The sequence below is a fragment of the Agelaius tricolor genome, unplaced genomic scaffold (assembly GCF_023055355.1).
Source record: "Agelaius tricolor isolate 1412-34295 unplaced genomic scaffold, bAgeTri1.0.p SCAF_8, whole genome shotgun sequence".
NCBI lineage: Eukaryota > Metazoa > Chordata > Aves > Passeriformes > Icteridae > Agelaius > Agelaius tricolor.
This window is the reverse complement of record NW_027269268.1, coordinates 47,236,115-47,261,055: the sequence shown is the minus strand read 5'-3', so window position 1 is coordinate 47,261,055 and position 24,941 is coordinate 47,236,115. Positions and strand designations below refer to the sequence as shown.

General features: G+C 36.2%; 1 protein-coding gene across 8 annotated transcripts in view; it reads right to left on the bottom strand.

Moving 5' to 3' along the window:
• Positions 1–24,941, bottom strand: part of KCNIP4 (potassium voltage-gated channel interacting protein 4) — a 388,682-nt gene that overhangs the window by 78,823 nt on the left and 284,918 nt on the right. The window contains exon 1 of one of the 8 annotated variants that reach the window (XM_071432621.1): positions 14,144–14,609. The exons of the other annotated variants lie outside the window; for them this stretch is intronic. Coding sequence (XP_071288722.1) covers positions 14,144–14,255 — 112 coding nt within the window. The 5' untranslated portion in view covers positions 14,256–14,609. Of the gene's footprint in view, positions 1–14,143; positions 14,610–24,941 lie in introns of those variants that run through there. 8 annotated transcript variants of the gene reach the window in all.

Genomic DNA, 24,941 nt, shown 5'->3' with positions numbered 1-24,941 from the left:
TTGGAATGGATAAATTTGTGCATCAACTGAAAAGGGGACTGAAAGTCCTTTGACATTTGATTTTCTTCTCCTAGCCAAAAAGTTCTATATTATTATTAATAGGTCTTATTAAACTAACAGTAGCAAACAGACAATTTCACTCTGCAAAGAACAGAGAGGTAGAAGCTGACCTTTCTACTCTTTGAAAAACAGTAATTTATTCCTATTTTCTGAAGATCACTGTTTTGCTGATAGCAATAGGGAGGGCACATTCTGCATTTCTTATGTATTCTAAACACCCAATAGCTTTAACAATGAAGAATATAATCAAGGATTATATTCACGAAGAAATTCAGGAAGAAATGGAAACTGGCAGAAAATGCAGGACAAGCCCCGAGTAGTTATACATTATAAATATATTCTGTGAACTATCACAACTGTGTTTTCTTATCAAAAATAGCTTTCACATGAAACAGGTGTTCAGAAAAATAACCAGCATAAGGTTCACTGCTTTCATTTGAATGTGACAGGTAAAATGCCTCAGCGTGCATTAACCTAATTTAAAATATTGTTGAAGAAGGAATAATAAGAGAGAGGTTTTTTAGCCTGAAGTTCATTTCGATTACACTGAAAATATTATTCATAGTCTCTGCTGTCTGAAATTTGCTTTGCTGATGATGTGTACATAGCACTGAGTGCATTTTAAATACACATAGGGAAAGGGGAGGGAAGAGGTTGTCTGTCTCCAGAGCAACATCCCCTGCTAACACAGGCACAGTCGTAGCCACAGCTCCCAGGGCAGTGTTCTGGCAGACACAGTGTTCTGTGTCTGTCCCATGGAGCCAGTGCTAGAGCAAAGGCTAAAGTGAGGTCAGACAGAGCTTTAAATGAGGACAGGCTGCTGTGTCCATCCAGCCTGAGAACACAGCTATCAGAAGATAAGGCAGCACCACTGCAGTACCCAACTCAGGGAAAACAGGAAGATCTAATCCAACCAATATTGGCAGAAGTTGTACCTCTTTAGTTTGCTTTGACAGTTACCATTATTTCTCAATTAATTGCACCAGTTTAGTTGGGAAGATAAATAATTAGTCATAGTTTCTTTCCTTCCTTTTTAATTAGAGTCCCTAGAGGTGTTTCAAGAATTTGTGGACAAATATTGTCTTGATGGCTAACATTTACAATACTTAGATTATTCTTGCTCTAGGCAGCTTTTTGTTGTTCGTTATTACAATGTACAACCACAAAATAAATCATCATTAAAGAGCTCTGTAGGCAACCTTCAGATCATTTTGACTCAACTTCATTTTAAATAGATTTTTGAAATATAGTCTTAAACTATGGGACTGTCGTGATATTTTTGACATACATTTGACAAACAGTCCTGCTTTCCTTCTTTAAGCCTATTACACATCCACTGCATATCACAAATTCACACCTTCATAATCCAGTGCCTTATCATATAGTCATAATAATTTTAAGAGAAAATCACTTTAGCTAATCCCAGCCCAGTCCTTCTCATGAATCTGTCTCCTTCAGCAATGGTTGTAAATCACAAAAGTTTGAATTCACTTTTTCTATTTCATTTTTAATGTCCTGCTAGTTCTAGGAGGGTATGGGAAAAAAATTAAAATATGTAGCATCAACAAATAGCATTTTATTCATTGATTGAAATAAAACACTGTCTGCTACCATAACACCAAGAAAGGCATTTTTTAAATTTAATTTTAACTCTCACTTTTGTATAACAACTTGGCCTGTAAGGTGTTGGTTTGCTCAGAAGACAAGAACTAAGGTAACACTGAGCTACCCAGAGGTTGCTCCCATCCTCCTCTCACTCCAATTGACAAACATGGCATTTCTGAGGACTGCAGGATGACAGATGTGGTGATTGAAATGAAAAAATCTAAGCTTTCAATTCTAATTTAAAACAGCACTTTCAGAGATACTTTCTGTCCTGTTGAATGACAAATAGCTGACTGGTGTCCAACACACCAACTGACAGACTCTAAGTGAAATACACTTATTGAGCATTTAGTGCTGGCTGATCTTCCACAAAACAAGCTGGATCAGCTGAAAAAATATGATCACATACCAGCCCTTTTGGTGGTGGGGAACTAATTTTTATTTTAATTGCAAATTTTCCTGCACACACACATTGCAGTGTGTGTGCAGGAAAATTTGCAATTAAAATAAAAAATGATCTGCAGATAAAAATAGTTTTTAGAAAACCCCAAAATGTACTGTAAGAACATAATCATAGTACTATGGAAAGCAAATATGTAGTGTATTTGCCTTCTTCATTACACACAGAGCATGAGCACCTTAATTTGCTAAATATATCATTTTACATGATTAATTTCATACACCTAATGTACATTTAAAGATATGATAATTCAAGGAAGATTCATGATTTCCCCAAAGCATACCCAGTCTGGAGCCCATTTTAATTATCATGAAACCAGCATACATACAAATAACTCAGGTTGCCCTCTGTTGTCAATGTAAAGCAGTGTTTTGGAAACAGGATGTTTACTAAGTGGAAAAGAGGATGTGCCAGAGGAAACATACACATATCTGTCAGCATGAAAAACCAGAGTGCAATTCATGTCTTTATAGCAGGACAGGAAGTTCAGATACCCAACTTTTATCTTCCTTTAGGCCTTAAACACCCCTCTGTGTCTCAACATAGGTACTAGCTAAGTAAAATTATTTTTAAAGAGCTTTCTGCCCTACTAATATATTAAGGCAGAAAGACATGGGTGAAAATTTCAAAAGAGATGGGTTGTGACATGAATGTTTTCAGTTAGGATGTGTCCACTATTGAGTTTCTCTGGATCCCAGCTTTAAGAGAGCTTGGCACTTCTTTCTGCTTTTAAACCTTCCATGCACTCTCGAAAAGTGCAAACTACATAGGATGATGAGAGGATAAACTTATATTAAAGGAAAACATTTTGGGTAAGAATATAGAGATTTACTCCTTTTTTTGCATGCATTGGGAATGAACAACATGATTCAAGTGTAAGATATTTATCAAATAATAAAATGGATATTAAAAAAGATAATCAGAAAGCATTAAGTCAGGTGACAGCTTCCTATATTCTGTCACTTCACATTCCTATCAGCCCATGAATTCCTGAGTTTTAGTTCTGTGAAAAGTTTGTGTTTTCAATTTCTCTACATAAACATAAAAGAAAAATAAGCAAAATCTCAATTCTAACTTACTGACTTTCATCTCCTTTCTCCTTGGCATAATGAGCCAAGAAGACCTTCAGCAAAAATCCGCTATATAATTTTTCAAGAACTAAGCTTTCAGCTTAGAGAAATGTTTTGCAAAAAGACCACAACTGAAAAGAAAGCAACAGAAAATATGAATATTACTTTTCTTTTAAAACATACAGCTAGAGATAACACAGGGTTGCAACAATTTTTAAAATTACACTCTCTTAACCATTCTCAAATACATTGCAAAGCAAGAATTTATGAATTCAATTATCATGGGATTAAAGTAATAAAACTATTATTAAGGTAATTTTTCCTCAGAAATGTACAACTGTGTAGTACAGTAGTAACACACTGTGAATCACTTGGTGTTAAATAATGCTTTATACTTCCTGCAGGGTAAGACTAGTCTTTATTGAAACATGAATGAGGGAGATTGTTCATAAACCAAGACTATAAAAACTGTTCTCTCAGTGTGAAGTAATTTAATGTACTTTCCAAGCAGCTTCCTGGATATCTGAGTATGCTACACTTCGCATCAAACCACATGATTTAGATGTGTCTGGATACATCTCCATGAAGAGACTGATCATACAACTTAAAAAACACAAAAGCCCATCAAAAAGCAAAGGATTTTATGTTAAGGATAAATAGCATGCAAAGAATCACTAGTGCTTAAACTACATTTTCAAATGAAGGTGTCTAAACTGGGTCACAAAGATCAATATCTAGGAACTGAATTGATGTGGCCTAATTTGCTGAAAAGTTTTCTCTGAGATCTTCCCCAAAACTCATAGTTCAAGTCTTCTAAAATACAGATTTGTAGTCCTGCATTGTCAGGCTTCTTCATTTGAAACCAGTTGGTTTTCAAGTGTTCACTTATCATCCAATACAGTGAATAACTGTACTTCCCTGGATATATGGCAAGCACAGAAAATCCTAAACAGTTTAATTTTTTGGTGCTGTATCTGCCCTCCCCACCCCCTGTTTGTTCTTGTTTTTATCCTCTCTTAAAAGGCTGCTAACATCATCAGGTCCTTAACAAACCGTGCTGTGATTAACAGATTAACCTATTATAGCTCTAAGCCCTCCTTAAAAATGTGCATCCTTTGCAGTGCTCTGGGCATGGCTGACCTATCTATACAGCACAACCTCTCATACTTAATCATGTTTTTGCATGCAAATGTTATCTCATTTGCCACCTCCTCAACACTCCAGAAGACTGGAGAACCCACTCTGTTCTGCTTCCTATTCATGTGGGTGTTGCACTGAATCTCCTCTGTGCCTCCCATCAGAGATCCTGGATTGGGATGCCATGCAGAGTGCAGAAAGTATGAGCTGCCATAAATATTCACCTGCTGCTACTGGTTTCTTCTCAGCAGCAGAGAACTCAAAATAAGATTGCTGCTCCCTGTGTTGCCAGCCTTTTCTCTGGCCACTTCTGCAGTGGTACAAAGAGAAATAGCCCTGAACTGTAAAGCCTTCAGGCAGAAAATCTAATTTTTAAAATAATAACCAATAGAATTGTTGCAACTACTGTATCTTGTTATACAAATAACACCTAATTGCACCATTTGATAAAATTCATAAGAGCAAGAATTTGCTACTCAGGATTTTACTTAATTATAATCCTTCAGATACTTCTATTCAAGCGTTCGTCTATGAGATACAAGTTTAACCTGGCACGGATGAAAGAGATCTGAATAAAAGCTTTTAATGACATTATTTTCAGTAATTTTGTCTCCATTCAGAAAAAAGCTAGAAGCACAAATTAATGGTAATGTATGGGTGCACAATGAAGTATCCATGTATTGGTAATACACAGAAGTTCTCTGCTTCTATAAAAACAGCCTGCACTATTGTGTTCATTGCTATATTTGGATTGCTGTTTTGTGCTCAGTATTCTGAGAGAGTAAAGTGATGGGCATATGTAAATCTCTGTTGTACACTAGAAGCTCGGTATTTGCCACAATGCATTAGACTTCTTTGACTGAGAAAAGCAAGGAGAAAAGTTACAGTTTTCTGATCTACCCAAGGATCAGGGGCTGAATCCAATCCCAAAATGATTATTGCAAGTTAACTAATTTGGCTCCATTTAGTGACTTCAGTAATGAGGACAAAAGACTGCCCAGAGGGAGAAAGAACTGAAGCAATGTAAGGCAAATACTTATTCTTGAAATATAAAAGAGAAAAATTTATTTGCAGGGCATCATTATTGAAATATTACAAGAAAAACCGTATACACAATATTAAACTAAGAATTTTTTTTTTCAAATTATTTATAATTTATTTAAAATTTTAAATTCAAATTATTTCTATTTCTTATGTATGGGAAAAATTGAATCCATAGGAAAATGCCACTCCTTAATAACAAAAAAACACCTCATGCTGAAATTAAAAATGCATTTTTATTACAAATTTGTTGTATTTAAAAACTATTCACATGAGTAAGAGACTGAGAAATAAGCCCTGTATTTGAAATATTTCAAACAACCATCTAAGGTATTTTTTAAATTTTCAGCCTGTGAAATGTGGAAAATTCATCTACCTGTACTTAGTACACCATAACTTTAAACCTAAAATTATTTCCCATACATATTTCATTGCATATATGTATAGATGCATTCTATGCTCTATGTATCTCAAAAGGAGTGTATACTTCTCTAAACATATAAACCTATGCGTTCAAACAAATACATTATTAATAATAAACAAAGAAGAAACAACAAGGTTTGTATTAAGAAGAGTAGGTAATATGAAGCATTTGTAACTGCAGATTGTGTATAACACTACAACATGAGGTACTCACTATGCTACAGTCAAAATCTTACTGTAGTTTATTCTAAACCAGCTTTTTATGGGAACATGAGATGAGACTACCTGCTTTCTCAACAAGAAAATACATGCTATTACTGACTAATGCAAACACCTTTCTATCTAGATTCAGAGTGATTTTGTGGTTTAAAATGTCTCAACAGTTTGAAGCTATTATCACTCACCACGTTCAAGTTTCAAACCTTGGTTTTGACAATGAGATTAAGAGAAATCTCTTGATGTCTGTCTCTCAATACTCATCATATGGCCTCACCACTTTAGCACTGGATGCCATTTTTTAAACCTACTCATTCTCACAACAATCAGTGAGTTAACCAGTATAATTTTTACCATTTTCTACATTTTTTACGGTTAAAAAGGGAAGATATCACAATGAGAGTTCCTGAATGCCAACCCTATTTATTTGTGATTCTTTTAAATATATAATTGAAGTTGCTGACAGTTGGCACCTGTCTGACAGGGAAATAATAAAGAAACTTATATGCAATTCAAACTACAGGAGAAATATAGGACAATGCTGACTGCAGATTAGCTAATAGTCTAAGGATATTAATCACAAGTATTCTTATAAAAAGGAACTAGAAGTAAGTATGTCAATATAAAGAACACCACTGCTCTACCACTTGTAGAAAGTGATACCTTTCCCCAGGAATGTTATCTCACATCAAGTGGCATGTTCTTCTGTTGCCATCTCAAAGGAAGAAATTCAGATAATTTCTTCATAAATATAACTTTGCAAGACAAATGTTTACATACACATTTTGCCTTAGCTCAAATTTCATCATGACGTGTAAAACCCAGAACACTGTCTTTTACCGAGAAACAAAGAAATCTAAAATATTTATAGTACAAGAAGGATACAGATCAGACTGCTAAAATACGGGTTAAACATTATGGTTGCATTTTTCAGATACACCTAAGCTGAAACTAGCCTCTCTGTCACTAAGAGTGCCTGAAGAATCACAGCTTAGTAAGGAGTTCCCATTGGATCACCCAGAAATACAGAATTTGGTTTTGAGCAGGGAATGCTACATTTCCTCTCCTTGCTCAGGAGTACATGCTCAAATGCAATGTGATTGACATACAACATATAGAAATCTAATTCTTGGAAATTCATGACCCTAATTATTTTCCTAACTTTTCTATTTTATTTAAAAAAAATTAAAATTGAGGCCCACCTTTCCTTGCTGCTTATTCACCTGGTGGTTGACCATTAAGCAAACAAGACCCTTTTTGCTCTTTCTTCTCAACTATATTTTCTCAAATTTCTCTAGTTCCACTCTGCCAGTCCAGCAGTTTTAGCTGCAAGGAACAAGCCTCCTTTGGGAGCATCACAAAACAATCAATAAAATGTTGCACTTTGTTTTGGTTTGACTCATTTCAGTGATGAATATCCTTCCTTCTAATTTATGAAAGCTGCATTGTCTAAACAAGGATGTTTTTATTATGATGTAACTTATTCTTTCTTGAGTGATTAGTGGAAGACTAAAAATGTTCTCAAAATAAGGGCAGATATCTATCAGAAGCAGTCAAGGGCTCTTCATCTCTATATATTCAAAAATCAGTCAAATGCATATATGGAATCTGTACATCAACTTACAAGCAATTATAAAATAATCAATCTGAACTGTATCCTACTATTTAAACATGAAAATATATATTATTTAGAACTGGCAAAATTTACAGACATTGATCAGTAATGGCTTTTTTTAAAAAAGAAACATTAAATTGACCTATTTGTACCTGTATCAGGCCTTCCATGTTATAATTGTTTTCTTGAGATATCTGTTAAAAGCTACTTAGTGTTAAAATTTGGTACACAAAGTTTTTAGTTTTGATTATTCCTCTTTCTTAATGAAATATCCACAAATGCATACACACATGCAATCAAGCTATTATTGGCCTATTTCTAAAAGTTCACTGACTAGACTTAGGAAGGGCATATTTCACTTCTATAAACAGAATGGTCTCATTTGTGCTTCTTCATACTGCTCTAGTAACATGAAGCAGATATACAGATGAGACTGCAAAATGAGCTTTATGGCTGCATTTGCAGTTTTCTCCCAAGGTAATTCTGTAAGTATTTTTATTATGAGCTAAAATGCATACTAGACAATAAAATTGTAGTGTAATATCTCCAAATTCTGCTATTTTGCATTACCTAGAACAGATTCAATTGCTTTGTAAATTTCAATGTTTCAAACAGGTCTACACATAATCAGATACATAAATCCCTACAAAATCACTGAGTATCTCACATATCTCAATATAAAAGTCCAAAGAAGTCTGATCAAAAATGCATCAAAAATTGAACAAATAATTTAAGATTCAAAAGACCAAAGATGACTGCATTATTTCTAATCAGTACATTATTGTGTTTTTTTTTTCATTCAGTCATTTCATCATTGTGTATATTGAATCTTGTTCTATAGAATTTTAGGCAATGATTATTCATGTCTGGAAATATCTTATTCCAGCAGCAAGGCCTTCTAGATTCTCAGCACTGAAGTACATCAGAGAGTAGGCAATGCTTTTCTCTCCACACCTATACTCAGCTGAACAAGTGTAGTTATTTTTCAGAAGCATATTTTGTCAGATCAAATTTTTGTCATCTTAAAATGAATTATTTCATCCAGAGCTACATTTTAAAAGCAGCCTGGGCACGGAGCAGTGGCAGAGTGCACACAGAAAATGCCTAATCCAGGCACTCTGTAGGAAGCTCCTACTGGAACATGCAAGGTGGATAGATGCAGACTTTGCTGCAGGTATCAAATATACGTCACCAACCTTTATTTTGGGTGACTGTATTTATATTCTGGGAGAAAATACCTCCATTCCTTTCAAAATACATGGATTTTGGCCAGAAACAGCCAAGACATATCTGGATAAATAACTACCTTCAGATGAATACTCAGAATTACAGAAGCTTCAAATGATGCTCAAAAGCAGCTCTACCTTTGCAAAGATGAATACAAGGGGAAATTTCTCTACCTGCACATAGTCAATCTAAAATTATTATTAGTATGAATACTTTCTTGGAAAAAAAATTCAAGACTACAAAGTGGAGGATCTAATGAAGGGAAGAGTTCTCCTAGAACAGTATGGCCAAAAGGAGCCCTACCCAAGTTAGAAGGCAAATATCCTATATGATCCTGAACCAGAGAGGATCTGTGAACTCCCACCTGGAGACAGGACATATGTTATCCTTACAGAAATATTCCTGGCAGTCTTTGTAACAGCTCTTAAATATTTCTCACCATTTTTCACACAGCATCTAGATTTTTAATTCAGAGAGATGTGGGTCTAAAGTGACCTATTCCACAGTGATTTAGTTGATCTGGATGTAAAAATTCCCTGAAGACGTCCATGGAAAGCAGTTGATGAAAAGATCTTCATAAACCAACAAACCCTTCCCCAAAACTTTTACATAAATTGTCCCATTTTATTCCTATTTTGATAAAAGCTTGATTTCTCTAATTTTGACATGAAAGAATAACTTTTGCTGTTCTTTACTAAGCACATTATTTTACACTTTTATGTAATTTGCACATCATGTCATTAGTTCCAGCTAGAAAAACTGCTGAACTAAAAGGAAAGCAAAACAAAGTCAAAAAACCACTTTCAATATAATTAAGTTAAGGTTAAACAAGACATTGCTTTCCAAACATAAACATTCTCCCAAGCCTGGAGAAGTCTACTTTTTGAGGATATGTGGAGAGTAAATAGAACATCATCTACTACGCTGAGGCTGGGTATTGAGATGGTCACAACTTTCAGTAAGTTTCACTGCCTGTCTTGCATCCAACATAAGCATAGAGAAATGTATCTATATAAATGAGCATATTGAAATTCACACTTCAGTTTTTACATCTATTTGGATCAAGGTTGCTTTTAAAGCAGCAACTGAATGCACTTCTGGTCTTCTGAAATAACTCTGCTGTGCAATCTATCAATACTTCTAGAGACTGACTCTCCTTTAGAGACCTTGCATCCAGAATGTCTGTCAAGGTTTACAAGGAGGGCTGGGTTACTCAGAATAAAGTAGTTCTGCCACTTCTGCATTGTCTGGAGAGGAAAAAGAGACAAGTAGGAGGTGGTCGTTCCACCACGTGTTAACTGAACATCTTTCTGAGAACAGGTGTTATAAGCAGCTGCTGAGAAAAGGCAATGGGACAGATACTGCTGCATGGGGTATTTTTGCCTTTCTGTTTATTGTGGAATTATGCTACATTGCACCCCATTTGGCTGAGAGAAATTATACAGGAGAGGGAGCAGCATAGGAGACTGTTGGAAGCTAGACTTGTAACACAGCTTTAAGTGGATGGAGAGGACATTCAAATTAGGATCATTCATGTCAGCCACAGGCAGAGAATGAGAAAACTCCCTTGATTTTTAGTGTTCTTTTCCTTAGAAAATATGGTGCAATAGAGAATTTCTCAGCAGTATGTCTTTCCCCACATCATAAGGGTGAGAGTCATATTGCACTTAAGAAAATATCTTAAACCTTACTGGTTTTGGTAAGCTGTGAGGGTAACTAACAACATGTTAACACAGATGGTTTCAGACAGACCAAACATCTTCTCTGTGCTTTTAAGTATCTGAACTATGAAAGAGGCCACATTTTAGCAGTTTGTGTGACAGAGCAGATAAATTCACTAACATGACTTTTGGACTGAGGTGACTTCTGTCCATCCAGATTAGATTAGATTGAAAAAAAGATCTCTCTGTACCTGCATAGAGCAGATATATCCTGAGGCAGAAAACTACCTCTATTAAAAACTACCTCTATTTACCCCCTGAACCAATTTCCACTCTGTAGCTAAAGCAACAAATTACTTACTCACAATATGTTCAGCAAAATATGTTCATTGATAACAGCAAGTGAACTGGTCTTTTCTTTGCATCACAGTAAGAAAAACTAAAATATTCTTACCTATCCTTGATAGCCTATTGAGTTTAAAGACATATAGACACCAGGGAGTCCTACTAACCAAAAGACATGGAGTTCATAGGATATTCACATGCCAAACATGACATTTATATCTGAATAGGCATTTGAAAAATAACAACAAGCTCTTGAGACTGTTAGAGATTAGAGATAGCTCCAGATAGCTCTGGAGACTATTACAGATAGATAATAAAGGAATAAAGGAGTCTAAAAAGATTGCAATAATGGCTGATTCTATTAACACGTAAAAGAAAAACATTTCTGTAAGAGACGTTATTTCAAGATACAACCAGTGCATGATGTAGGAAAAGGAATAGAGTTTGTCCTTTCAAAGACTTTGACTTATGCAGTTCCCTTATTTTTAAAAAGTTGCTCACACATGTTTAGATAATCTCTCTGCATAGCTACTACTTGACAGCTGTTCTGGACACAGAAATGCAAAGTAAATCCTTCGTTTTGCCTTCTCTCACTTCCAAGTTTCTGGTGGATGAATTCTCTCTAAGCCTGGCCCTGTTCTGATCCATTCCTTCAGTTTCATCTCCCTCCTCTCCTCCCCTTCCAGCTTGTAACCAAACACAAGCTTTGGAGTGAAGCTGCCCAGCAGAAAAAGCTCCAGGCAAGGAAGTTGGAGGGAAGATAATGGTCAGTGTCAAACCAGTCTCAAAGTAATGGAAGGAGAGGGAAAGGGGAGTTTCAATCTCTCCTAGCAAAAGTTATATTGATTCAATTCTGTCCTTTTAACTGAAATAGCTGGCTGCCTCCAGTGAAGCCAGCTTTATCTTCATTCTGGTCTGTTTTCTACTTATTGGAAAGTAGAGAATGGATGAATCAGAATAACATAGTCCCTAGTTTGGGACACAGGATAAAATCAGGTTTCTCTCTGTCCTGCCAATTGGTGAACACTGTAATGATATAGGTTAGGCTTGATTATGTCAAAGGTCTTTTCCAACCTAGTTAATTCTGTGACTCAGTTTATTCAGTAAAACTAAGTAGATTTGACTGTGTTCTCCTGTTTTCTCATGGAGATGAGGGCAAGTCAGGCTCTTCTTCACCATAACTGCACTACAACCAGTGGACTTGCAGCCAGTTAAGAAGTAAGGATTTGTCCTTTATCTGTCTTCTCTGCCCTGCAATAGCAAACATCAGGCATGCTGTCATTTCTGTCAGTGATATTTGCAGTCAATGTATCAGGGATGTTAAAACAAGCATGTTAAGAGTCAGAAAGCCTAATTATGGGAACAGATTTGTTTCAGCATTCAGATTTGTCTCACCAGCCTGCGTGTGGTAGATGGGGAGGACTCATTGCTTATTTTGGTTTCCAGACCAACGCTGGCAGTTTAAATGTGCTCCTACTTGGATATGAACAGAAAAGCTTTCCTTGCATTCAGTAGGTGAACAACAAATCACTAGTTCTGAATACACCATAAAAAAATATTCCTTAACCATTTGGGGCAGAATTGTTGTTTAATGTAGTGGTGGTACCCAAACATGGAAAAGCTGATTAGCAATATCAGCCTCAGGGGAACTGGAAATCCCTCAAGTCACCAGAGTTACTCACACTGCAATTATAAATAAATCAACTGTACCTTACAAAGTTTAATCCTTTTACATTTAGGGATTGGTTTATGTTGCTGGGTACTTTTGAGTGAAATTATTATCATGTGAGGAAATGCCTCACTACACTAATGGGTGCATTAGAACAAAAAGGTGTGCTTCAATTGATAGATCATCTTGAAATTATTATTAACATCAGAGTAATTTGTACCAGGAGGATTTTTTTAAAAGTAATTTAATAAATCTGAAATCACATAAAACCTTCTCCCACAAACTTAATGGCAATACCAGTGAGAAATCAGAAAAAGGCTCTAACTCTACATATGCTAAAAAAAAGCAATATTGCATCTCAATCTTTTTTCTCTATTTGTTACCATATGTAATAAAGCTGAAGCTAATCCATAACCACGATGATTTTTTAGATGTCGCAAATGTTACACATCCAGAGTATTAAAAATCCCAGAAGTAAGCACTGCTGTGAGGAGTAAATTACCCATTGTTTAGATCTGAAAAAGTAATTCCATAACCATTATAAAGTAACAAAGCAAATATATATTCTCACCACATACAGTTTGAAAGATGATTTATTTCAGTAGTTCAGTAGCTATATAAGTGCTAAAGATTTCAAATTTTATCAGCACTCTGGACAATTTTATGAGGTGATTATGTGAATCTGCATCCATCAAAGATCCTATTCTATGATGGAAAGTTAATGTTTCAGAGAACTGGAGTGCTCCCCTTGGCTGTGTGATTCTGACTGAAAGCAGTTACCCAGTAAAAAGGATTGGTTTGGACTGACATGAGCAAACATAATGAGAAAAGCAAGTATTTTTTGAGCAAGGGCTTCAGTGACTGAGTAGACATTTTGTGAAAAACTTGAGAAGCTGACAGCATAAAATCTCAGTTATAACTGACCTGAAATAGCTTATTTCTATAAAATGTGAAAAAACCCTCATTTTTTATAGAAATAAAAGTCCTAATAAATTATTGTGCCCTCTTTGGGAGTAGATGAAATGATATGACCCATAAAATAGAGAGCAGACAAGATTCTGAGCAAGCAACAGGAATTTTAAAACATATATTAATGATATATATTTTAAATACACACATTTAATGTTGGCATCTATGCCTTTTTTTAAAAGATGTACAGCAGGCTTGATCCTAAAGCTCATCCTGTAATAACAGTGTATTGCATTTAGCTATGAAACACACTTTTAAAACACAGATACTTATACAGAAGAAAACTGTAATTGCATCATAAATCAGAAGAGCAAAGCATTTTTTAAACATGAACTGAACTAAAATCTATCAAGTTCAGTAGCACTGAACAGCTTTCAAAGAAAACTGACAGGTGTTTTGTTTACTATTTAAGTCTTTCTTTAATGAACATCCTCTCACAGTTGTAAATTCATTGCAAAATAAAAACCTTATGCTAGCATCTACTTCTGTTTTCAATAACAAAGCCAAAGCAACAGAAGCAAACCAGGGTTTTTAGTCTGTTACTTTCATTTTTTCATTTCATAGTTTTTTATAGCTGATGCTCTCTATTTTAGCAGATCAGACACCAAACCTACAAACAGCACAAACTGTGAGTGACCACTTTACCTTCTGAAAAATCAATCAGTCCCAGCAAATGAAGCAGCTTCAGAGATGCAAATATAATCACAACAATACCCACTGTTTGTAGTCCCTCCGACTCCCACTCGAGAGTCAACATTCTTCCAACAGGCAAATCATTCCAGTCTTCACACCGGTTTGCAATCAGAGGGAAATTACAGGATTTTACCAAGAGTTTGCTTTGAAGAAATTTGCAGTGGTGTAAAGCACCACTATACCAAGCAGTGGCAGTTCAGCAGCCACTCCAGCTGAGATAAAATATCAGATAAAGCCCTGCATCTCATGCTTCTCTGAGCATTTGCTTTCATCAGTAGCGAGTCCTCCTAGAAGGCTGAGGTGGACCCCGAGCCTCTGGGTATGACATTGTATCCGTGGAGCAGCCTTACTGGGAGCTGCTGGAGGAACATGTGTGTCCAGCAGGAGCCTTGGCTGTGGCAGTGCCAAGAGGAAAAGCTCTCTGCAAACTTGCACGAGGGAGCACGCTGCTATCAGCACTCAGCGCTCCGGTGCTCCCAGACCCAGATGCTGCCGTTCTGCCCAGCTCCACAGCCTTTCCCCAGCTCCTCTTAGCACCATTTTTGTTAAGTTTCAGAAATGACAGTTTGCTAAAGACAGACATCTGTTTTCACGTGCTAAATGCTGCATGTCAGAAAACTACCGCCCTCTGCATTAGAAAGAACAATGATCAGAGAAACGCTGCCCCTTCCCCTTCTAAAGCATCACCAGAGTCTAATTAAATCTTCACTGAAAGTGAGAATAGAAATTAAAGAAATACACATCAGCATGATCAGTGCCACCAGCTAGCAAAATACAGTGCTGTCAAGGAGACATGCACTGCCCAAACTCCTGATCCACAGCCAGGAAGAATGTATTCTTTATTGATTAAGAAACAAAACTGCTTTTCTGTCTCAGCACATGAACCTAGAAGTGCTGAACCCCAAACTCTGATATACATTAATGGGTATTCAGCATTTTTCTGGGAAGATCTTATCCAGGCTACACATCAGGGGAAAAGAATCCCAGCTGATTTATTAGATAGTTTGTATAAAACTAATTGTCCTGTGTTTATTAATGTGATTACCAAGAGGATACCCAGTGTGAAGAATATGCTCTAAAGAATATTTACACAGCACATGCATAACCAAGGTTATGCCTAAATGCTTACCCTTGTGCATTAAATAAATGCAATTTAAATAAATCCTGTTCATTGCTCTACAAAGCACAACAATAAGGTGAAGGGAAGGCTCAGAAAAAAAGTACTTTAGATATTTTTATTAATTAAAATATATGTTCTATATATTTTAATTAATAAAAATATCTAAAGTACTTTTTTTCTAGCCCTTAAAAAAATTACATAAATGATGGCCAGTATCAACTACTCAGGTTACTAAGGTCTTTTGACTAGAAAAAAATTTTGCTAACTATCAAGAAGTTCAGGTATTTCTACTGTTGCTCAAAAAGTCATTATAATTTTAAATTAGCATAGGAAGTTGTAACATTAGCAATCTATTGCTTATGGGCTACCACATAGAGAAAGAAAGATGTAATCTACAGTTTATTGTCAGCTTTTTTTGGTTTTCTTTGAAGGCTGTACACATTGAAGGACAATATAAACAGAACTCTAGAAGCTATATATTTTTATTCATTCAAAAACGCATATGTGTGCTTCAGTTAATTTTAGGTTATATCTAGTCAATATATAAGCAAGAATATTCTTTGGTTTTACACTTCTGGGTATTTAATACTAAAATGTTATGAGTTCTGTATTATTTACATATCCTTTCAGTCTGAGTGTCAGTTCACTTTCCCATTAACCGGTAAAGCTAAAACAGGGTCTTAAGAGGAAACATAGTAAAAATAAATCAAATCAAATACACTATCCCACATTTGCACCTTCCAAATATGTCATAAATTTTTACCTCATATTCCATATTAATAATTCAATAAATTTTCCTGTTAAGTTCTTCTCCTCTTAAAAGAAAAGTAACATTTTGTTTTCTCTTTACAAATTCTAGGTACTCCAAATAATCTTCTCCTTTTAAGGCTCTGAAATGTTAATCTTGACCTCAATCTCATCTCTTGCTCCTATTTTTTCCTTGAGGTAATTCCTACTTAGGCTTTTCTTTTTCTCAAATTTGTGTTCTTTTTCTTCAATGATGAAGCATGAACAAATGTTTACGATATTGCAGAAACAATAATCCTAATACAATGCCACACTCACACTACAGCAGTAAAAAGGCCTTATTTATCTCTAATAAAAGGTCTTAGGGAAACTCTTAAAATGGAGAAATCTGTCAGTCCACATTCCCCTTTCAGGCAGTAGGCTCAGGCTACCTTGTGCTCTTGAGCTGCCCACTTTGGGAGCAGGGTCCCTTCGACTCCACCAGGGGAGGCGCCAACCCACTTACAAGTGAAAGCCACCCTGCAAGAAGTGGTCCCAGACACAGCCAAGGTTTTGTTTTCTGCTTTTACACAAGAAGAAAGGCCTGGACCTCTTAAAAAAGATGACAGGGAGAAAAATCATGAATTTGATGAATTTTAAGGGCCAATTCTACCTGCACAGCAAATGAGTTACAGAAGAATGTTTAAATTAAAAAAAAAACAAAACAACTGAAAGCACAGATTTGAATTAATGTACCTGATTACTGACTTCAGAGAATACCTCCTTGAAAAAAGAAATCGACTTTTCCTGTTGTTTCTCATGATAGCTCTCTAAGTTAGGGAAACATGCACTGAATTTGTGAGTCTCCAAGCCTTAACCCTCGTAAGTAAAGCAGCAAGGATAAGAAACAATGTGGAAAGGAGAAGGAAGGGATACATTAAATCTTTCCTGCAATATGCCATGCAACAGATTAAAACATCAATATTACTTACAGATGTGAATTCTTCTGGAAGAAGTTCAATTAAAAAAAATTCTATGCCCCAAAAAATTTGAAAATTTAACCAATCTTGAATAAGGAGATAATAACATTTTGTTATACGTACAGCAATTCTTTGCACGCTTATCCTTCTAAATTCAAACTCCATTGCAATTTCTCTTACACACTTCTTATTTTTTTCAAGAATTTGAAAACAAATATTTGTCTGACACATTCTTATGTGGTGCCTGTATTGACTGTACAAACAAATTTATAGAGTTGTTGAAAGAAAAATAATTTTTCCATAATGTATCCCTCCTGGATACAAAAGGAAACACCATTTTTTACGTAAAATTGGAAACAAAATTAAACCAGGGGATGACATAATATCTAAGCACTGCTCTGGCTTGTTCTCTTTCCCTAAATCTAGCTTTCATTTTTGACTTTGCAAGGCATTCTGGTGGAGATTGAGCAATACATTTAAGTTTGCAGAAACTTCTTTGTGATTCTTCACAGGGTTGCACAGCAGGAAAAATAAAAGTACTAGAATTTGTTATGAAGCTATCCCATCTAAACATTGCATCTCCCACTGTCCTTAAATCTCCATTAAGATTTGAAGCAGACAAGGAAGGAGATGCAGTGGGGTAGCCACTGCATGTTAGGAGAGTCTTGATTGTCTAGAGTTCAATGATGGTGACAATAGGGTGGAGTGTTTATGGGTGAGAATCAGGAGAAAGGCCAGGAGGGCAGATACCATGGTGGAGTCTGCTAGAGACCACCTTATCAGGATGAAGAGGCACACAAAATGTTCTGGAAGCAGCTGGGAGAAGTATCATGATTGCTAGCCCTTGTTCTCATGGAGGACCTTAACTTGCCAAATGTCTCTTGCAAATACAACACAACAGCGAGCAGACTGTCTAGAAGGCTCCTGGTGTGCAGCAGAGAGCTTCCTGACACAGCTGGTGAGGAAGCTGAAGAGGGGAAATGTCCCACTGGACCCGCTGAGTAATGGGGTGCTTGCAGGCCATCTCAGGGATTGCAATTGTGAAAGAGAAATTCTCATAAAACAATTTCAAAAATTGTGAAATTCTCAGAAAACTCTGGAGGGACCTCAGCAGAAAGGCCATCTTGGACTTCTGGACAGACACTGGCTTGATAAGGTTGAGAAAATCCTGTTGGAGGCAGTCCTAAAGGGCAAAGGAGTCCAGGGAGGCTGGCAGTGCCCTAAGGAAGCAATGTTACAGTCACAGGAGTAGGCTGCTCCCTATGTGCTGAAAGATGAGCCAGGGGGGAAGACAACTGGCCTGGTTGAGCAGAGAGCTCTGGCTGGAGCTCAGGACCCCTGCATTAAAAAAATACAATTTTATCTTTCCTAACTAAATATTCAAGAGGAACCTGTGCTAAAGTGCTGTAGGAGACACACATTACTTGGAAGCACAGATCCCAAGTGAGTTTTGAACAGGACGGAGTACATATGTTTAAGCTAGTGGCATCTACAAGAATGATCCAATTCTGGAGTCCCAACATTTTTCCACAAACAATCCCAACTAATTACTGGCTACTCTAATAATTTTAAATAGAATCATTTATGTGTGGAATGCAAATTGTATAAAAAGGACACCTTAAATAAGACAGTGCATTATGCACTAAGTACATTTTGTATCCGATTGCCATATGCTTGTAGAATACCATCAATTTTTCCTAAGAAGAAAAAAAACACTGAGAACTATTATTTATAAAGCTAATATATAGGAAATTAAATTTCATTAATTTCAAAGTTGACTAAGAACAGAGAAAACCTGCCACTTACAAACAACTCCATCTAATTTAACACATCAAAGGAAGTAGCACATGCTTAAGAATAACAACAGGATGCTAAGAATTGAATAACCAAGGAATAAAACAATTTCTAATTCTAGAAATACTTAAATAATCCCTAAATAAGAATTCAATTGCTAGCATATAAGGATGTAAAATTTTGCTACAACTTAATATGGTGACCTAGTCCTTTCAAATTATCTGGTATTATCACATTTCTTTTATACTAATCCCAGTCAGTACCTGGTTTTGGATTATATCTGTCATTGTAATTAGCACAGCAAAATGGCATGTATTTTCTTTTAATTCCCCTAATTATCTTCCTTAATTCTCTTAAATAACTTTCATTTTAATGTTTACAATAAATTTTTACTGGAAATTATAAACTCATCTTTTTAAGTTTCTTTTGACTCTTACAGAGAACCTACCTGATCCGTAATATATTGAAGTGTTTAATGTCTTTTCACTATATTTTCTTTTTAACACCTGCTTGTAAACAGTATCAGTCTTTTCAGACTTTTCTCTTTATACTGAGAATGATTTTCATTTCTGTGCAGACATTCTGGATTTACAGTTGTCTAATGTACAGTGGGGCTGACCAAAATTGAACCATTTTCAAGGCAAGGATGTATTACTACTCATTAATTGACTTGAATTTTACTGCCTTCCTAGGTGTTAAAATCTGTACAGTGTTAACAATTAATGTGTGTGTGTGTGTCTTAATTGGCTGGGAGTAATAGTTCATTAGACTCTATTTGATATTTTCCCCCAATGTATCTGAAAAGGGAAACTGCGGATGAGTTAGAAATAGAAACAAAATTTGGAAGTATTAATTAGCTGTCCTTCTTTCTGTACTCTCTTCTTCCAGAGGGACATGTTAGACAGCCAGAAGAGAATGAAATGGTCAAATAAACACAGAAAGGGCACCTAAAACAGGTCAGATAAACGGCATGTCTTCAGCTTCCTGGTCATGCCAAATCCGAGCTTATTAGGAAAGTTATCTGGTGGACAATGAACTTAATCCTCCTATTATTTAACCAGTGAGAAATTCACTCACAGGCAATACACTGCAGTTTTCTACTCATAAAAGTCTCTATTTTTGATCTGCAAAAGAAAACTATGTCTACTAGAAAGCATTTCAAGAACCAAGAGAAGAAATTATTTTATATGTATCTTTTCAAAAACTAGTCTCAGGGTAAAATAATTTTGAGTGTAACACTTCCTTTGTAGGCTGCTACAGCTAATCACAGAACAACATGTAACTTTTATAAAATGCTTATAAAAATGAAGCTAATGTATGGAAGGAATCACATTGTTCATCTCACCAGCACTGCAGCTGCTCAAGAGCCCAATATTGCACTAGCAGATTACTTATCCAGGCAGAATTGCAGGGAAACATTTGCTAGCTAGAAGAGCAAGGTAGAGTCTAATTATGAAAGATTAAATTTGTCAGGCTTCATATATAATTTTTAATATTTACACTAAGTGCCCTAGATCTTTAATGACTGTAAATGAATACAGGCTGAGAAAGGAAAAATTCAACATCTGTACAGGCAAGATAAATTTCAATGGTTTGTAATCAAGGAAGAAAATATGATATTCAAGCTTCTAAAGCTTCGCTCTCATACTTAGAAGTAAATTACACAAATATAATATTGGAGTTACAGCTGTATAAAGGTTCTAGGCCATGGAATGGGATTTCATTTCTTTTTTCTTCTCTCCATTTTCACCTTATGACTCTCACTTGCTTCCTAGCTTTTGTTCTTGCTTTGATCTATATCAAAGGACTGCTGCCATTACTGATCTGAAAAAAGGAGCTGAAAGGAATCCCACAAGAAAACCATTGCCAAGTCCCTTCATAACATAGCACAGGTGGATTTATTTGTCAAAAGATCTAATTGATACAGCACGTTATACAAATATGTATAAAATACTTAGTGTACAAGTGGTTTGTAAATTAAATGGAATGTCCATGGGAGCAACAGTAGCATTTTAATTTATTAAGCTTTAGCAAAGGATTACAGAGCAGCTATATGTTTCCTAAACAAGGTTAAATTACATTTAGTAATAGTCAGTAATCAAATTCTGGTTTGTTTTATTGCAAAGCCTACTGGCTTATTTGACAAATGAAATTACCTCTAAATTATGCAACTGTGTCTTCAGCCTACAGACCTGGGGGTGTTTTTTTTTTTATTAAATCATAATTGCTGCAGTAGGAATGGCCACTACCAAATTTGTAAGCACAAATGTGTATCTGCACAGGAGAAGTGCAGTATTAATGGAACTACTAAGGACCAATCACACCCAACTATTTCGTTAGCTATAGACACCCAACTTCCTCTAAGATTTTCTTGCTTTTATGAAAACAGGTTTTTTTGCCTGTACAACCCTTGTTTTCTTCAATCTTTTCACATTTGGAACAAATATGGTAATGTCTGACTTGCTGAGTTTCTTCTTTTACTAGTATTTTTGTATTTATACATTGAAGAAAGAGAATGCCATTATCAATCACTTTATTCATGGAAATGAAAAACTACTGGGAGGCCAACAGATTAAGCTGGTAGAAATGATGGAACAGAGTAGCAGCATTCACAGCTCCATATTCAGTCATTTTCTGTTAGCCAAATTATGACTACATCCACTCACATGTGCCCATACATCTAGGAAGCCATGTATTTATGGGCTGTGCAGCTAGATGACCTCAGATGAGTTCCTAAGGGAAGTTTTCTGTGGTGATGAATGAGAGAATAAATGAACCATGTATGCCAGTAACAAAAGCTGATATTCTAGTGACAAACAGGAATATTCATCACCAAGCCTCCAACCCAATTATCAATTTAAAATCGTCGACCTATCCTCTGCAACACCTCTGTTTCAAAACAGATGTTTCTGTGGTTCAATGAATGGTTAGCAACTAAACCAAAGGAAAAAAAATACTGAAAAGGGGAAAAAATTACTAACCACAATCACAAGAACATTACTATTGAGCAGCTGTTTTTTTGTATTGCACTTTTCTCTGATATAAAATAACCCATGCACAATAAATATTCTATTTCTCTCCTTGGCTTTTCCAAAGGTGAAGCACTGTATTTCACCATAGCAACCAGAAAGTATTATAAATTAAGGCTGAAGAGGCTGACATATTTCCACATTTTATGTCCTTGTTAAAAAAATGAGTGCATTTGTCCTGTAAAGATGAACTATTACATGGTTGCAGCACATTAAAGAAATGTCTGTAATCCTGATTCAGTCCCTTAGCTCTATATAATTAGACTTGTACTACAGATGACATATGCACAGGTTTGACTACAGCTCTGCAACATGTGGTTACAATTATGCAATACTCAGAATTAGTCCATATCACCTCATGAGACACTGGAATGTTAATGGTTAATGACTCAAAACTATTGACCTTTTGTAAAAAGTGCAGAGAGCTTTGCTGACCATATGCAAAGTGACCACCCATGTGCAGAGGGGGTGCACACCCACCACGGGAGGATGGCCATGACAAACTGACCTGTGTTAGCAACAGCTGCGTTTGAGCCAGACATGGGAAGAGGTCAATGAGAAGGTCCTGCAAGGAGAGTTAGTGCTTTTTATCATGTTGGTGTCCTCCCTTTCACAAATGACTCAGAAGTGAAAAATCCTTTTCAGGGAAGTACCAGGACATTACCACTTAGAGGTGAGGGTATTCATCCCTTCTGATGGGGCAGAGCTGGCTCAGCCAGACGTGGGAGATGTCCTGTCTTAGAAGGTGTCATAAACCATCAGTGACACCCAAAGTGCCCCGTGATCCACAGTGTTACATCACTGTCCTAGGGTGATGCTTGTATCCCCAGTTGCTGGATATTATGTTCTGTGCCTTGAAGACTGGCTCTGAAGAGCAAAGTTTTTTTTGTTTTGTTATTGGCCTGCTCACTCCCCCAAAGGTCGGTGGAGACAGAGATGGGGCAGTACTTAGTGCAGCTTTTGCTTTGTTCTCTTGCTCCTCCTTTCCTCCTGCTTTTGCTTCTGCTTGTTAGTTAGTTTAGCTAGGCAGTCCAATTTTTCCCTGGGCTGTTTTTCTTTCCCTCTCTTGGAACCACTCGAGCCTGCACTGAGAGTTTGCACCTTGTGGTCTGCAGCAGCTATTCCCAGTGCTGGAGGGACCAATAACAGAGCAACTACTCCCAGGAGAGACTTTTGAATCTTTCATCTTTTTCAGAGTGGTGAAAAAGTGTTGTCATCTGGTATTGTTCATTCTGTGTGCTGGGGGGTGCTGTGCCTGTTAAATAAACAGGTTCTTTCCACTTCTCTCCGAGGAATCCTTCCCGAACCGGTTGGCAGAAGGGGCCGTGTGGGTTTGCTTTCTGGAGGGGCCCCCTTTGGAGGTTTTCTCCCAAATTTGCCCTAGACCAGGACAATCACACAGTGCAAAACATTCCCACCTGAGTTTACACTAACCCACTGAAATTTGTGTTTTGCAGGTTTCCCCAATCCCCAATGGATCAAAATTTGGACCATCACTTCCAGCAACAGATATCAAAATTGCAACAATCAAATCTCAGTCACGGATCCAGGTCTGGTAATATCTGTCTATTCTTATCCTTTCTTTCTTTTCACTTCTACATTTTCTTAAATTTTATTTTTAAGACTTTATATTACTATTATTATTATAACCAAAATGGCTACATATCTCCTTTCCATTGCAGTCAAATTGTTCTAAAAGAAACCCAACATACATTTATTTATAAATACACATATATATATTCAGTTTTGTTTCACTCTAATAAATCCCAAGAGATCTATTAACAAGGACATGGCTTATCCTTGCCTTCTCTGGTGGGTTGTAACATGGACACTGAAGATTTTTTCTTTTCTTTAGTGTAGGGCCTGAAATTCACTTACATATAGATGACTTCTGATAAACAGGCTTATTCCTGATAAATGGTAGTAGGAGAAAGAAAAAGAAATGGATGAGGATATAGGGATAAACATGCATATGATCTCCACATTGAAAGGTAAAAGAATGTTCCCTTTAATAAAAGAAGTATTCCCTTTAATAAAAAAGGTATTCCCTCTATTTAAAATTTCTGATCTTTTTCTTTTCATTCAGAGCTTTCACTCTGACAATCTCAGAGGCTTCTTAAGCCTTTTAATTCTGCCATTAAAAGTATAAGTAAGGTAGAGTACTAACAGTTCAGGAAATTTAAAGCTTTTGTGAACTGGACTCCTATTATTCCACAAAAGAGAGAGAGTAAAAAAAATACTTATGAGGAAGGGGTTGAAAGAAATGGCATAACTTCATGATTTTCAGCACATAACACAGTGGCTCACAGCCCTTTTCCAATGCCAGAACCTACAATGATATTTGAGGATCCATAGAATGCAATGGAAATTTTTCTGCTACAGCAATTTTGCTGTTCTGGCAAATTGGGAAGCAGCTTTAGGATAAAACCAAACCCTGAAAGGAGGAATGAGCTTACAATGACTTATCACTTCAGTAAGTTAGAGGAAGGTTGCAGATATTCCCTGGGGAAGCATTATAATGCCCAACTAAGCACAGCATCATGAGGCTCCTGTAGACACTGAAATGAGGGAAGCAACAAAATACAGAAACACAATCTTGAAACCTACAGAAACCTTAATAAAACTTCAGATACCATTTTTGATTGTTTTATGCTGCTGCAGGGATCAAATTTTTCTTTAGTAGCTTTGCAGGGTTTATCACACCTTCTATACAATCCATGCTTATAGGTTAGATAGGCAGATATTTCCAATGAGAAATTCATTTCCACATGTTTCTTGACATGCACATGGTGAAACCCAAATCCCATAAATGAGATCCCTTCACGTCTTCCTCCTGATAAACAAAGATGATTTGGAACTGGCTAGATTTCTAATCCATTCTCTGCCATTTTTAAGATGAAGAATATTTTTTCTGTCATTAATACTTAGGAATCATTCCCCCTCCCCCAGTAATCATCTGCACACCAGGCTATGAATTTTAATTCCTTTAATCTCCTCAGAAGCAATTTCCATAGCTTCCAAACAAGTTGCTCTTTTCTGAACTCATTCTAATTAGGCAAAATAGTTATATAGAAAAAATTTAGTAACTAGTTTTTAGGAAT